Source organism: Tursiops truncatus, chromosome 4 (genome assembly GCF_011762595.2).
Source record: "Tursiops truncatus isolate mTurTru1 chromosome 4, mTurTru1.mat.Y, whole genome shotgun sequence".
Lineage (NCBI taxonomy): Eukaryota > Metazoa > Chordata > Mammalia > Artiodactyla > Delphinidae > Tursiops > Tursiops truncatus.
This window is the reverse complement of record NC_047037.1, coordinates 19,286,155-19,299,057: the sequence shown is the minus strand read 5'-3', so window position 1 is coordinate 19,299,057 and position 12,903 is coordinate 19,286,155. Positions and strand designations below refer to the sequence as shown.

The 12,903-nt window shown below is 38.0% G+C and overlaps 1 protein-coding gene across 1 annotated transcript in view; it reads left to right on the top strand.

Moving 5' to 3' along the window:
• The window catches only part of CPA3 (carboxypeptidase A3), a 30,161-nt gene that overhangs the window by 15,935 nt on the left and 1,323 nt on the right, over positions 1–12,903 (top strand). Inside the window, 3 exon segments of the mRNA XM_019934128.2 lie at positions 311–513; positions 2,203–2,256; positions 2,258–2,288. Coding sequence (XP_019789687.2) covers positions 311–513; positions 2,203–2,256; positions 2,258–2,288 — 288 coding nt within the window.

Genomic DNA, 12,903 nt, shown 5'->3' with positions numbered 1-12,903 from the left:
CTCCAATGAGTTAGAGCTGAGGCTGAATTGGAACTGACTCCAGGCCCTGGGCTGCTTCTGATGCGTTATTCCTGTGACCCTGGGAAACGGAGGGAAAATAAACAAGGCTAAGAATAAGAATATTCAAGTGGGCTAACTCTGTTATACTCTTGAGTTATGCGTACAGAGTTAGTCTGCAGGGACACTGAGGCAGCCCTGTAAACCTGGGAGACTAAAATGTTAAAAACATTTTGTGAATCCCTGTCAAACGAAGTAAGGGCTGTACTGATGGGGGGCAGATTCTGATCTCATCCCTCCATGTCCTCTGCAGCTTTCCCTCACACCAAGGACCCACGTCGGGAGATCTATGGGGGCCCTGCACCAGAGTCTGAGAAAGAGACCAAAGCTGTCACTGACTTCATTGGAAGCCACCGAAAATCAATCAAGGCTTACCTTACCTTCCATTCCTACTCCCAGATGCTATTGTTTCCCTAAGGATATACATCAGAACTGCCACCTAACCACGAGGAACTGGTATGTAGGAAAAGCCTGTGGTTTATGCACTGACACCACCATTGACTTTCAGTCTGTTCATCATTAACAACTTGGGTTATCTTGAAAAAATTTCACATTTGAATACCAAAGAAGAGAACTAATGAAGTCTACCTTAGAGTTAAAACCATAACCTTAGGTTAATTTTTTCATGTGATAAAAGTACATAGGTAATAGAATCTTTTGATATGATTCTAAGATAAAGCCAGTATGAAGAAAGGTCTAGGCTACCAGAGTAGAATTCCATTACTACACAGATGTTGCCTAGTTAAATATTCACCATGGGTCATAACATAAAACCATACACAGCAAAAGCCTAAGACAATAGCAAAAACATCTGCTATTCCTGTCACCAAGACATCAGATTTAAGGAGAGCAATTGTATTTTTATCCTCCTGATCAACTTAGAAATTACATTAATTCTTTTATTAACCAAGGAAAGAAATTCTGAATGATTGTGAAGCTTCTGCACTAAAAACATACTCTCTCCAAAACTATGATCCACTAAGCATTCTTTTCCTTTCTGTGAAAACTATTTGATCATGTTAGCTTTAAAAAAAAAAATTCTGCATATGAGGGATAAATATTTTTAACTGCTCTAGAAAAAATAAAAGCTGTGATTCAAATACTGCCTCACAAAATTTTTTTTAATTTTTTAGAGGTTATAATTGCCTTTCTGACTTGAATCAATTGTTTTCAGCATTCAATTCTGAGTGGGACCAAAGATTTGAACCAGTCATTAAAAGCTTCTGTTTATATACAACAAATATACAAGCAATATGTGGCCCAAAGAGCCATTTATTTAATCAATCTAGTTGAGAATCTGAACCCATGAGTTTTATTAATTTATGCAAAGGTACAGCAATGCAATTCAATCTACCCTTAGGAAAATGGTATTATGGATTAAAAAAATACAAATATACAAAACAAACCATTCTGAGTAAAGTTAAGTGTTCTTACACAGCAACGAAATTGATTAAGAAAAAAACTTACTTTTTGGTTATATACATTATACATGTAGACTAAACAAAATCTTCACTAGAGTACAAAAATGTTAGTGACTATATTCCATTAAAATGAATTCCAATAATCATTCCCATAGCACAAAACACTATTGTGTATTAAAGGTCATAAGCTGCCACTCAAGAAGAAAAACTCTAGTTTAAACAGAAGTACTTTAAAAAGGAGTCAAGCACCTTTCTTCTTCCCTTGGCATACTAAAATCATATGCGGAGAAAGACATATGGTGGTACGGAACCTATGAAGACCAAGGAAGGAGGAACATGGGAGAAACTGACTTTGAGAGAGACAAATATCTGAAGCCAAAAAAAAATCTGAGAGGAAAAAGAAAGAATATGTTTTTTTAGAAGGAAGGTCAGAAGTCATAAGGAAGAAAAGGAGGGAGGGAGAGAGGAAAGAAGAGTGAGTATGAAGAAAGGATAGAAACACGAGCTATGATATTACTGTACATAACTGATTTCACATTTAGAAGGCCTCACAATGACAATACGTATATCTTACTGAAAAATAAATTTCTCACTCAATCATTTATTTTATTTTGATCTTCAAATGCCAAATAACCAGTAAAATCGACTTTTTTTTAATCTCCAGTGAATTAACAGCATTCACATGGTATCCAGTTATCCCACTCCTACTTCCCTTTCTCTCCAGGCCAAAGTTGCAAAGATTGGCACTGATGTCCTATCAACTCAGTATGAACCCACTCCACACCTGTGGTCCAACAGCATCGACCATTTGTACATTTTTCCTATTATTTATTGTGTCACTTCCCCTAATTCTCTTTTAGAGACATTAAAGAAAGTTATACAATTTGTAAGTTAAGATTAGAACATCTTGGAACTGCTAATTTAAACTTTGGTCTTAACAGGAGATTCTGAATTATACGTGAATCTAGATTCCACCCTTTTGGGGGGGGGATAAGATTTTTCTAGAAACAAATTATACTGAACTTTTACAAGGCTACAAGGTCGACAGAAGTAATTACATCAAGACAAATTTACAGTTTAATTCTTTCATCATCCTATTCTCTACCACCACTACCACCACCATTTTCTCCTCACAGGAACTAACAAGAATTAACTGGGGCAGAGTCAATTCTTTTTTTTTTAACCATTTAACTCTGACTGGACTCTTTCTTCCTTGGCCTTGTCCCTATGCAAGCACAGTCTTTTCCCTAGCTCCTAGGGGTAAAACGGGTAGGCCCACAGTTTCAGCCACTCTGCTCGTGTAAAGCCAGTCTCCTGTCCCTCTCACCAGCCCCTTCCTACTGTGTTCAACCGAAATCTATATGGTGGATTAAGAAAGGAGGTCACAGGTCCTAGTTCTGCTGCTTTTGCTTTAGTGTCTGAGCACGACTTCTTAATCTTCACTATTTTTAAACTTTCTTTGTCTTTGCATTTTTTAATTATTGACATAGATTTCTTACAAGTCAGGCACTGTGCTCAGCCCTTGATTTTCACAATCTCAGTTACTCCGCACAATGTTCGATGAGGTGTGCAGTACTTGCAACTAGCTTAACTGGGATTCAATCCCAGGTTTTAACAAAACCGAGTCCGTGATCTTGACCACTGCGCATACTGCTTTCCCATTTGGTTTTTGCAGCTAAAATAACTAGGGATTTCTAGTTATAGAAATAAATTCATGTAGTTTTAGAAATAAACTAAATTATTAGTTTATTTTATAGAAATAAATTCATTTAGTTTTCACCAAAGACCATTAATTCAGACCCTGGGAAGTGAGACTATTTCTCCTCAGATCCCACTGATCTTAGTTTGGAAATTCTTTAGTAAAACTCGCCTTTTCTCCCAACTGTTTCCAAGTTTAAGTTCTTAGTGCCAAACTTTACAGGAAATTCCAATGAAACTGCTCACAAAACCTTAACTTCCTAACAAAATTTAATTCCTCAAAAGCAAGGATTACACTTCAGATCTCCTCTCAGATCATACAATATCTAGTATGGGGCAGGGAACAATAACAGAATTAATTCTCATAAACTTGGCCAAAGAAAATGGTGTCCTGACTTGTCAAAAAGGTGTGAATGTGGATTGAAACCACAACAAAATTAGACTTGATTTAGCCTGTATCACTCTCTAGAGCCAAGATATCTAACATTTTTAGCATGAAGACTGCTGTTTAACTTTTAAACATTTCATGGAACAACTCACCACCACCAAATACAACTGATTATTTCCATGATACTTTTAGAATGTGTGGATTGAAAAAATAAATATGTGCATCTGTGGATTCCACTCAATAACTCTACCTGGCCATACCTCATAAACCACTTCCCTAATCCAAGCTGAAAAAATAAACTGTAACTAGAAGTCTACACCCTCAACAATTGCTATGGAATTTGAAAATGCTTTAGTCATCACAAACAACTTCTAGAGCCTATTTACTGGAGGTTCCTTTGGTGGAATTAGAAAAATGACTTAAACAGACAAGTGGGCTTCCCTGGTGGTGCAGTCGTTGGGAGTCCGCCTGCCGATGCAGGGGACACGGGTTCGTGCCCCAGTGCGGGAAGATCCCGCATGCCGTGGAGCGGCTGGGCCCGTGAGCCATGGCCGCTGAGCCTGCGCACCCGGAGCCTGTGCTCCTTAATGGGAGAGGCCACAGCAGTGAGAGGCCCGCGTACCGCAAAAAAAAAAAAAAAAAAAAATTCATTCGTAGAGAACATTCATCAGCAATCACATATCAACCAGCTGTGCGCTTTAAAGGGCAGAAGAGAAAGTACAGTGACACAGCCGATCACCAGCATCCAGATAGATCTGCTGCAACATAGCCAGGCCACGGATTCATTCCACATACAAGTGGATGACAACAAGATTTCAAAACAGATGATATACCCAGCTACATAAGTGGACAAAAGTAAGCAAAGTAAAGGACCAAAGGACAGACTAGGACACCAGTTTAAAATGGCGGCCTACTTAGTGGATACTGAGAAATAGCAGGGCCAGATAAGCCACCCAGATATGATGTAAGAGGAATTCCTACATCGTAAGGAGGAAAAACACACAGATTTTCTTGGCAGCAAAGAACAAAGGGTTCCAAACAGGAGAAAACTTTGCAAATGGCAGCTAGGGCATCAAAGGATTATTACTCTCACTTTCTATATATATATAAATATATACATATAAATATATATATATAAATATATATATATATATACGCACACACACACATGCGCACATGTATATACATGATGTATATTTGCATATATATGCAAATTACGAGCATATTAGAGCTATGCATTTGCACTGAATCACAATCATTTAATAAGCAAGAATTTATGGAGCACCCACCTAATAGCCCAGCACTTGGAGCTTTGAGAGATAGGTGAAAAGAGTGAAGACACAATGACTACTTTCAAAGAGTTACATTCTAACTGGGAGCAGGAAATCACTAAAGATAACATAGTTCCATGCTATCATGTGTCACTTTCAATATGGGAGGATAAAGAGGAATTACTATTCTATACAACTGTGTAGTAGTATTTTTAACTCTTTTATTTTATTTTATTTTATTACATTATAAGTTTTTTTAAGCAATTCAGATCTAGAAAGAATTGTCTCTTCCACATGGGGCTACAGCAGCTTGACAGATGTTCAAAACTTTTAGGAGTGACTGCTTTAATAAAGCACCTGATTAAATGTTCATCAAACATTCACACGAAGCAGGCAGTAACAAAGCACTTGGTAAGAAAAGAAAATAGGAGCACCCCACAATTAAAGTTTAGTCATTCCAATATCCTAATTGTCATTTAACAAGTTCCAGGATTTGGGGGACGCATCTAACATTTACCAGTATTTTTCTCTCTTTGATTTGATGGAGACAGAAGAAAAGGACTGAGGGAGCATTTTTAAAACCCAAATTGTGTAGAGATCTCTGACCTCCAGAAAAATATGTTTGCACTTTGAACCAAAGAAAAAATAAGTTAAAACCATAAAACTTGAAACCAGGAGGAAACCTAGGAAATTATCTAATTCATGGTTCTCAAGCCTGACTTCCAATTAGCATTATCTGAGGAGCTTTTAAAATATGCAGATGATCAGGTCTTATACCCAGAGATTCAGATTCCATTAGTCCCTGGTGGGGCCCAGGCACTTGAATTTTTTTAAGTGGTCAAAGTGATTCTAAGATGAAACAAGGGTTGAGAACCACTGATATAAGCTAAATCCCTCATTTACAGACTATGAAATTGAGATACAGAAATATTTCATCACTTAGGGGCAGAATAGGGTCAAAAATCAGCATTCTAGACCAGAGTCAAATTGTATACCAACTATTTTGCCACGAAGCAGCAATATTTAGATGGCACAAAAATTGATATTGAAAGATTGTGAAATACTTATATTTGCATATTGACAGCATAGTCAATCCTTTACCATCTTAGAAATAACTGAAGATAGTTCCCAGTTAGCAAGAATAGTTCACTGAATTGATAGGAATCAAGTAGCTTGTATCATTAATATCATCCATCTATGAGTCATGGAGCTGGAGGAATTAGGCTCCCTGACTTCAGACTATACTACAAAGCAACAGTAATCAAGACAGTATGGTACTGGCACAAAAACAGAAAGATAGATCAATGGAACAGGATAGAAAGCCCAGAGATAAACCCAAGCACATATGGTCACCTTATCTTTGATAAAGGAGGCAGGAATGTACAGTGGAGAAAGGACAGCCTCTTCAATAAGTGGTGCTGGGAAAACTGGACAGGTACATTTAAAAGTATGAGATTAGATCACTCCCTAACACCATACACAAAAATAAGCTCAAAATGGATTAAAGACCTAAATGTAAGGCCAGAAACTATCAAACTCTTAGAGGAAAATATAGGCGGAACACTCTATGACATAAATCACCGCAAGATCCTTTTTGACCCACCTCCTAGAGAAATGGAAATAAAAATAAACAAATGGGACCTAATGAAACTTCAAAGCTTTTGCACAGCAAAGGAAACCATAAACAAGACCAAAAGACAACCCTCAGAATGGGAGAAAATATTTGCAAATGAAGCAACTGACAAAGGATTAATCTCCAAAATTTACAAGCAGCTCATGCAGCTCAATAACAAAAAAACAAACAATCCAATCCAAAAATGGGCAGGAGACCTAAATAGACATTTCTCCAAAGAAGATATACAGATTACCAACAAACACATGAAAGAATGCTCAACATCATCAATCATTAGAGAAATGCAAATCAAAACTACAATGAGATATCATCTCACACAAGTCAGAATAGCCATCATCAAAAAATCTAGAAACAATAAATGCTGGAGAGGGTGTGGAGAAAAGGGAACACTCTTGCACTGCTGGTGGGAATGTGAATTGGTACAGCCACTATGGAGAACAGTATGGAGGTTCCTTAAAAAACTACAAATAGAACTACCATATGACCCAGCAATCCCACTACTGGGCATATACCCTGAGAAAACCATAATTCAAAAAGAGTCATGTACCAAAATATTTATTGCAGCTCTATTTACAATAGCCAGGAGATGGAAACAACCTAAATGTCTATCATCAGATGAATGGATAAAGAAGATGTGGCACATATATACAATGGAATATTACTCAGTCATAAAAAGAAATGAAATTGAACTATTTGTAATGAGGTGGATGGACCCAGAGTCTGTCATACAGAGTGAAGTAAGTCAGAAAGAGAAAGACAAATACTGTATGCTAACACATATATATGGAATTTAAGAAAAGAAAATGTCATGAAGAACTTAGGGGTAAGACAGGAATAAAGACACAGACCTACTGGAGAATGGACTTGAGGATATGGGCAGGGGAAAGGGTAAGCTGTGACAAAGTGAGAGAGTGGCATGGACATATATACACTACCAAACGTAAAATAGATAACTAGTGGGAAGCAGCCGCATAGCATAGGGAGATCAGCTTGGTGCTTTGTGACCACCTGGAGGGGTGGGATAGGGAGGGTGGGAGGGAGGGAGACGCAAGAGGGAAGAGATATGGGAACATATGTATATGTATAACTGATTCACTTTGTTATAAAGTAGAAACTAACACATCATTGTAAAGCAATTATACTCCAATAAAGCTGTAAAAAAAAAAAAAGTTAATTTCAAAGTGCCTTTCTTGTTGCCTTCCCTATACATCAAAATCGCTAGAGCTGCTCTTGTTTCTCAACTCTGTACTGTTTTCTATACTCTTTACTACTCTACATTTTGAAAAGGAGAAAATCAAGACCCCGAATTTGTAGCTCAACACCCACTATCTATCCACTAAGACATTCAAGCTGAAATTATACTAAGGGCAACAGAAGTGCAAAGTAAATATTTCAGTTCATGCCCACGCATCTCTAGCTTCAGCTCTTGCTTCAAATAGAATTTCCACTCTTGTTGACATAAAAGTGCGTGTTATTATGTTCAGTGCCTATCAATAACATTTTTTAAAAAACATAGAAGTTAAGTCACCAGTGTCACTTTACGTGGATTTCTTTGGGATGAAACAAGAGTGTTAGCTCGGTTCGGTTTTATCTTGACTTGTTTTGACTATATTACAGTCAGTTCCTTGCACTTAATGTACCTTGAAAGGAGTAGGAAATTTTTTTCTTATTGTCAACATTTTAAGAAAATGTTAACAACAAAAAAAATTATCTTGTAGAACTCAATTAAGACTTTTTATTGAGAGGACTATAGATTGACATATATGGTAGGTAGTACAGTACAATGGTTAGTCACGCAAACTCTGAAGACATGCAGCTTGGGTTTGATTCCTGACTCAACCACTTACTAGCTATGTATCTTTTTTTTTTAATTGATGTGTAGTTGATTTACAATATTATATTAGTTTCAAGTGTACAACATAGTGATTTGGTATTTTTGCAGATTATAGTTTATTTTAGGTTATTATAAGATAATGGCTACAATTCCCTGTGCTATACAGTATATCCTTGTCACCTATCTATTTTACACATCTAGCTATGTTGTCTTTGAGTAAATTGCTTCATCTCTCTGTGCCAAGATTTCCTCTTCTGTAAAACAGCAATTGGTACTTAAATCATAAGGTTGTGATAAGAATTAATGAAATGAGTTAGCGTACATAAAGCACTTAGAAGGGTGCCTGGTATTTAGCAAGAGATTGTTATTATATTCTATAAATATATACACATATTTTAGTGGGTATAGATGGAGATAAATAAAAGGCTAAGCAGCATGTTCAACAAATCAAGTTGTATAATAATATATTCTTACAAGTAAAAGTCTTTCAATATATTTATTTTATGTCTTAATATAGTTTTTGTTTGCAAATTTAAGGTTTCAAAGATACAGAAAGTGGTATCATAAAAGAAAATGTATTACACTCAATAACATCACACAATTATGAAAAATCACAAATTACATAAATTCTCAATCACCACTATTAATCTTAATGAGAAATTTCTCATAAAGTAAATTTTTCAAAATGAAATATCAATACTCTTTAACTCTTTGAAATTACAGCAGTTTACTTAACTGCAAATGGAGGGCTGGTACAGCTAGAAACTGGCCACATTTATTGAAATGTCTAGCACGCTCTAAACCATCATGCAAGACACAATTCCTATTTATCCTACCTCCACTGCTACAGACCTCTTATGTTCTTTTTTACTAATGAACTTAAACTCAACTCTTGCTAAAAATGGCAGCCTTCTTGATCACTGAAGCCAGAATATTTATCTCAGCTCACATGCTCCACAAACTCCCTGCAACATTGGCCCTTGTTGATATACCTTCTTCTTGCCATTCCCTTGGCTTCCTTGACACCAAACTCACCTGGTTTGCCTCCTCCTCCTTCTTTTCCACTTCATCTCTGCTGACTGCCTCTAAAAGCAGGTATTTTCCCAAAAATAGGTATCACGCAGATATTCCACAAGGTTGTCTCTTCAGGCCCCTCCTCTTCCTTCTGCTTCTTTCCTCATCAGGGAAGTACTCTCTATCCTCACAGGCTGGAGCCTGCATTTGCCACCTAGAGGCGTCGGGGTGGCCCAGCTAGGAAATCACCTTTCACCCATGCAGCAGTTACCTGCAGGGATCAGTGGGAGCCCAGCAGCACCACGGGAACCAACTAGACGAAAACAGCAATGCAAAGGCTCTGAAAACTACATTGACACTGGAACCAGAAGTCACTAAAGAAGACCAGGGCCTGCATGCTAAACCTAAACAGGGTGGCTGCCTGCTAAAGTAGATTTCCGTTAAAATTTAAGATTTAACATAACAGCCAAAGTGTCTAGGATACAATCAAAAATCACTTATGCCAAAAGTAAAGAAAGGCACAGCTCGAATGAGAAAAGACATTGACAGATGCCAACACTGAGATGATGTAAGTGTTGGAATTATCTGACGAGAATTCCAAAATCGTCATCATAAAAATGCTTCAACAAGCAATTACAGATAGCCTTGAAACAAATGATAATACAGAAAATCTCATCAAAGAAATGCAAGGTATCGGGCTTCCCTGGTGGCGCAGTGGTTGAGAGTCTGTCTGCCGATGCAGGGGACATGGGTTCGTGCCCCGGCCCGGGAAGATCCCACATGCCGCGGAGCGGCTGGGCCCGTGAGCCATGGCCGCTGATCCTGTGCGTCGGGAGCCTGTGCTCCGCAACAGGAGAGGCCACAACAGTGAGAGGCCCACTTACCACAAAAAAAAAAAAAGAAAGAAAAGAAATGCAAGGTATCAAAAGGAAGCAAATGGAAATTATAGAACTGAAAAACACAGTAACTTAAATTTTAAAAACTCACTGGAGAGGATCAATAGCAGAATGAATATGATGGAGGGAAGAATCAGTTAACTTGAAGATAGAACAATAGAACTTATCCAATCTGAAGAGAGAAAACAAATTGAAAAAATATATAAACAAAGCCTAAGGGACCTGTGGCATAATAACAAATGATCAAACATTCATATCATCAAAGTCTCAGAAGGAGAGGAGAAAGAGAATAGTGCTGGAAAAAAAATTTGAAGAAATAAAGACTGAAATTTCCCAAATTTCCTAAAGACATAAACCAACATATTCAGGAAACCAATTGAACCACAAACAGAATAAGTTCAAAGAAACTCACATCAAGGCATACCATAATTAAAGTTCTGAAAACTAAAGACAAAGTAAAAACTCTTGAAAGAAACGAGAGAGAAACAATCTAGAAGGGGCAGAACAATTCAAATGACAGCAGATTTCTCATTTGAAACATGGAAGGCCAAAAGGAAGGGATAACATTTTTCAAGGGCTAAAAGAACTATCAATCATTAATTCTATATTCAGCAAAAAATAAATATCCTTCAGAAATGAAGAGGAAATAAAGATATTCTCAGACAAAGGAAAACTAAGAGAATCTGTCACCTACAGACCTAGCATTTAAAGATGGATAAGGAAAGCTCTCCAAATAAGAAAGAAATGGTAACAGAGGCTTGAAACTGTGGAAAGGAAGGAAAAACAATAGATTAGGGAATGAATGAATGAATAATGAATGGATGGGTAGATGAATGAAGGATAAATAGACTGTCTTTCTCCTCATGATGATTGAATCAAAAAGTATAATTCCATCTGATGTGATGTTTAATATATGTAGAGAAGTAATCAAGACAACTGTATTTTAAAAGTGGGAAGGGGGGCTTCCCTGGTGGCGCAGTGGTTGAGAGTCCGCCTGCCGATGCAGGGGACACAGGTTCGTGCCCCAGTCCTGGAAGATCCCACATGCCGCGGAGCGGCTGGGCCCGTGAGCCATGGCCGCTGAGCCTGCGCGTCCGGAGCCTGTGCTCCGCAACGGGAGAGGCCACGACAGTGAGAGGCCCGCGTACTGCAAAAAAAAAAAAAAAAAAAAAAAAAAAAAGTGGGAAGGGGAAATAAATCTAAATGCAAGTAAGTAAGATTTCTATATCTTACTTGACATGATAAAACACTGAAACCAGTAGACTGTGATAAGTCATGTATGTATATTGTAATACATAGAGTAACCACTAAGAAAACTAAACAAACTGATATACTCAAAAACATTATTAGAAATAAATCAAAATGGAATCCTAAAAATGTTCATGTAACCAACAATAAGGCAATAAAAGAGAAATGGAGGAATGAAAAACAGAGGGAACAAACAAAAATCAAATAGTAAGATGGCAGATTTAAGGTATATCAATAATTTACCTAAATATATTAATTAAAAGACAGATATTGGCAGAGTGGATTAAGAAAAATATGATTCAACAATACACTGGCTACAAGAAACTCACTTCATATATAACACAGGTTGAAACTGAAAGGCTGGGAAAATGATACACCATGCAAACATTAATCAAAGTAGGAGTGGCTATATTAAACATCAGATAAAGTAAATTTCAGAACAAAGAAACTTACCAGAAACAAACAGGAACATTAATGATAAAGGATCAATCCACCAAGAAGACATAATAATCCTGAATGTGTGCAAGGCAGTTTCACCTATGATGCTTCTGCCAATAATTTTCAAATCCATTTTCCCAGGCTACTTCCTCCACAGCGCAGTAAATCAGAGAAAGGTGGCAGCGACCCCTGGCTTTTACCAGCCTCCCCACCCTCCAAACTCACATTTCAATGCAGGACCCAGGCTTCACATATCCTTCTGCGCCAAACACTACGTATTTGGTAGGTGCTGTGCACAGGGCTGAGGGGAAAAGGCACACAGAGACCAACTATTGCCTCAAGGACCCTGCACAAGCCCCACCCATGGGGTCCCCCCGCCTTCTATCCCAGGGCTGGACATGACTCTTCCATTCTGCCAAGGCTGGACATCTGACCGTACTCATCTGACTGCTCCAGCCCAAACAGCTCTGCAATGTTCTGCCGCCAGTCCCCAGATCCCTAGCAGGAAGCACCCATCCCCTGCCTGAATGATGCTAAACATCTTTTTTCTTCCTTCCTTTACCCTTTCTTTTCCCCATCACTACTCTCTCTGAGTTCCTGTTTCTGTTAGTAACATGTGGATTTTTTCCAACTACCCAGATTGAAATCTCAATCATTTTCATCAAATTCTGTGACTCTTCCATTCCAACGTTTCTTACATAGAGTCCCACCTATTCTCTCCCCGGTGTGGTGACTCTACACTAGTTCAGGCTTTCACTTCACAATACCTCCTAACTGGTCTCTCTCCTGTGCTGCCAAACAAAACATCTTTCCTTTTTTAGTAGGTTTTCTGAGCTTTGCCCACGAACTCTTACTGCCCCATTTTCCAGTCCAACTATATCTCACTGGTCCCTAAAAATGCCTCCATGCTTTCCATGCTTGTAGTTCACTGGCCAGAATGCTTTTCTTCAATCTCCATCTGGAAAAATACTAGCCTTTCTTCAAGGATCTCCCCAAATACAACCT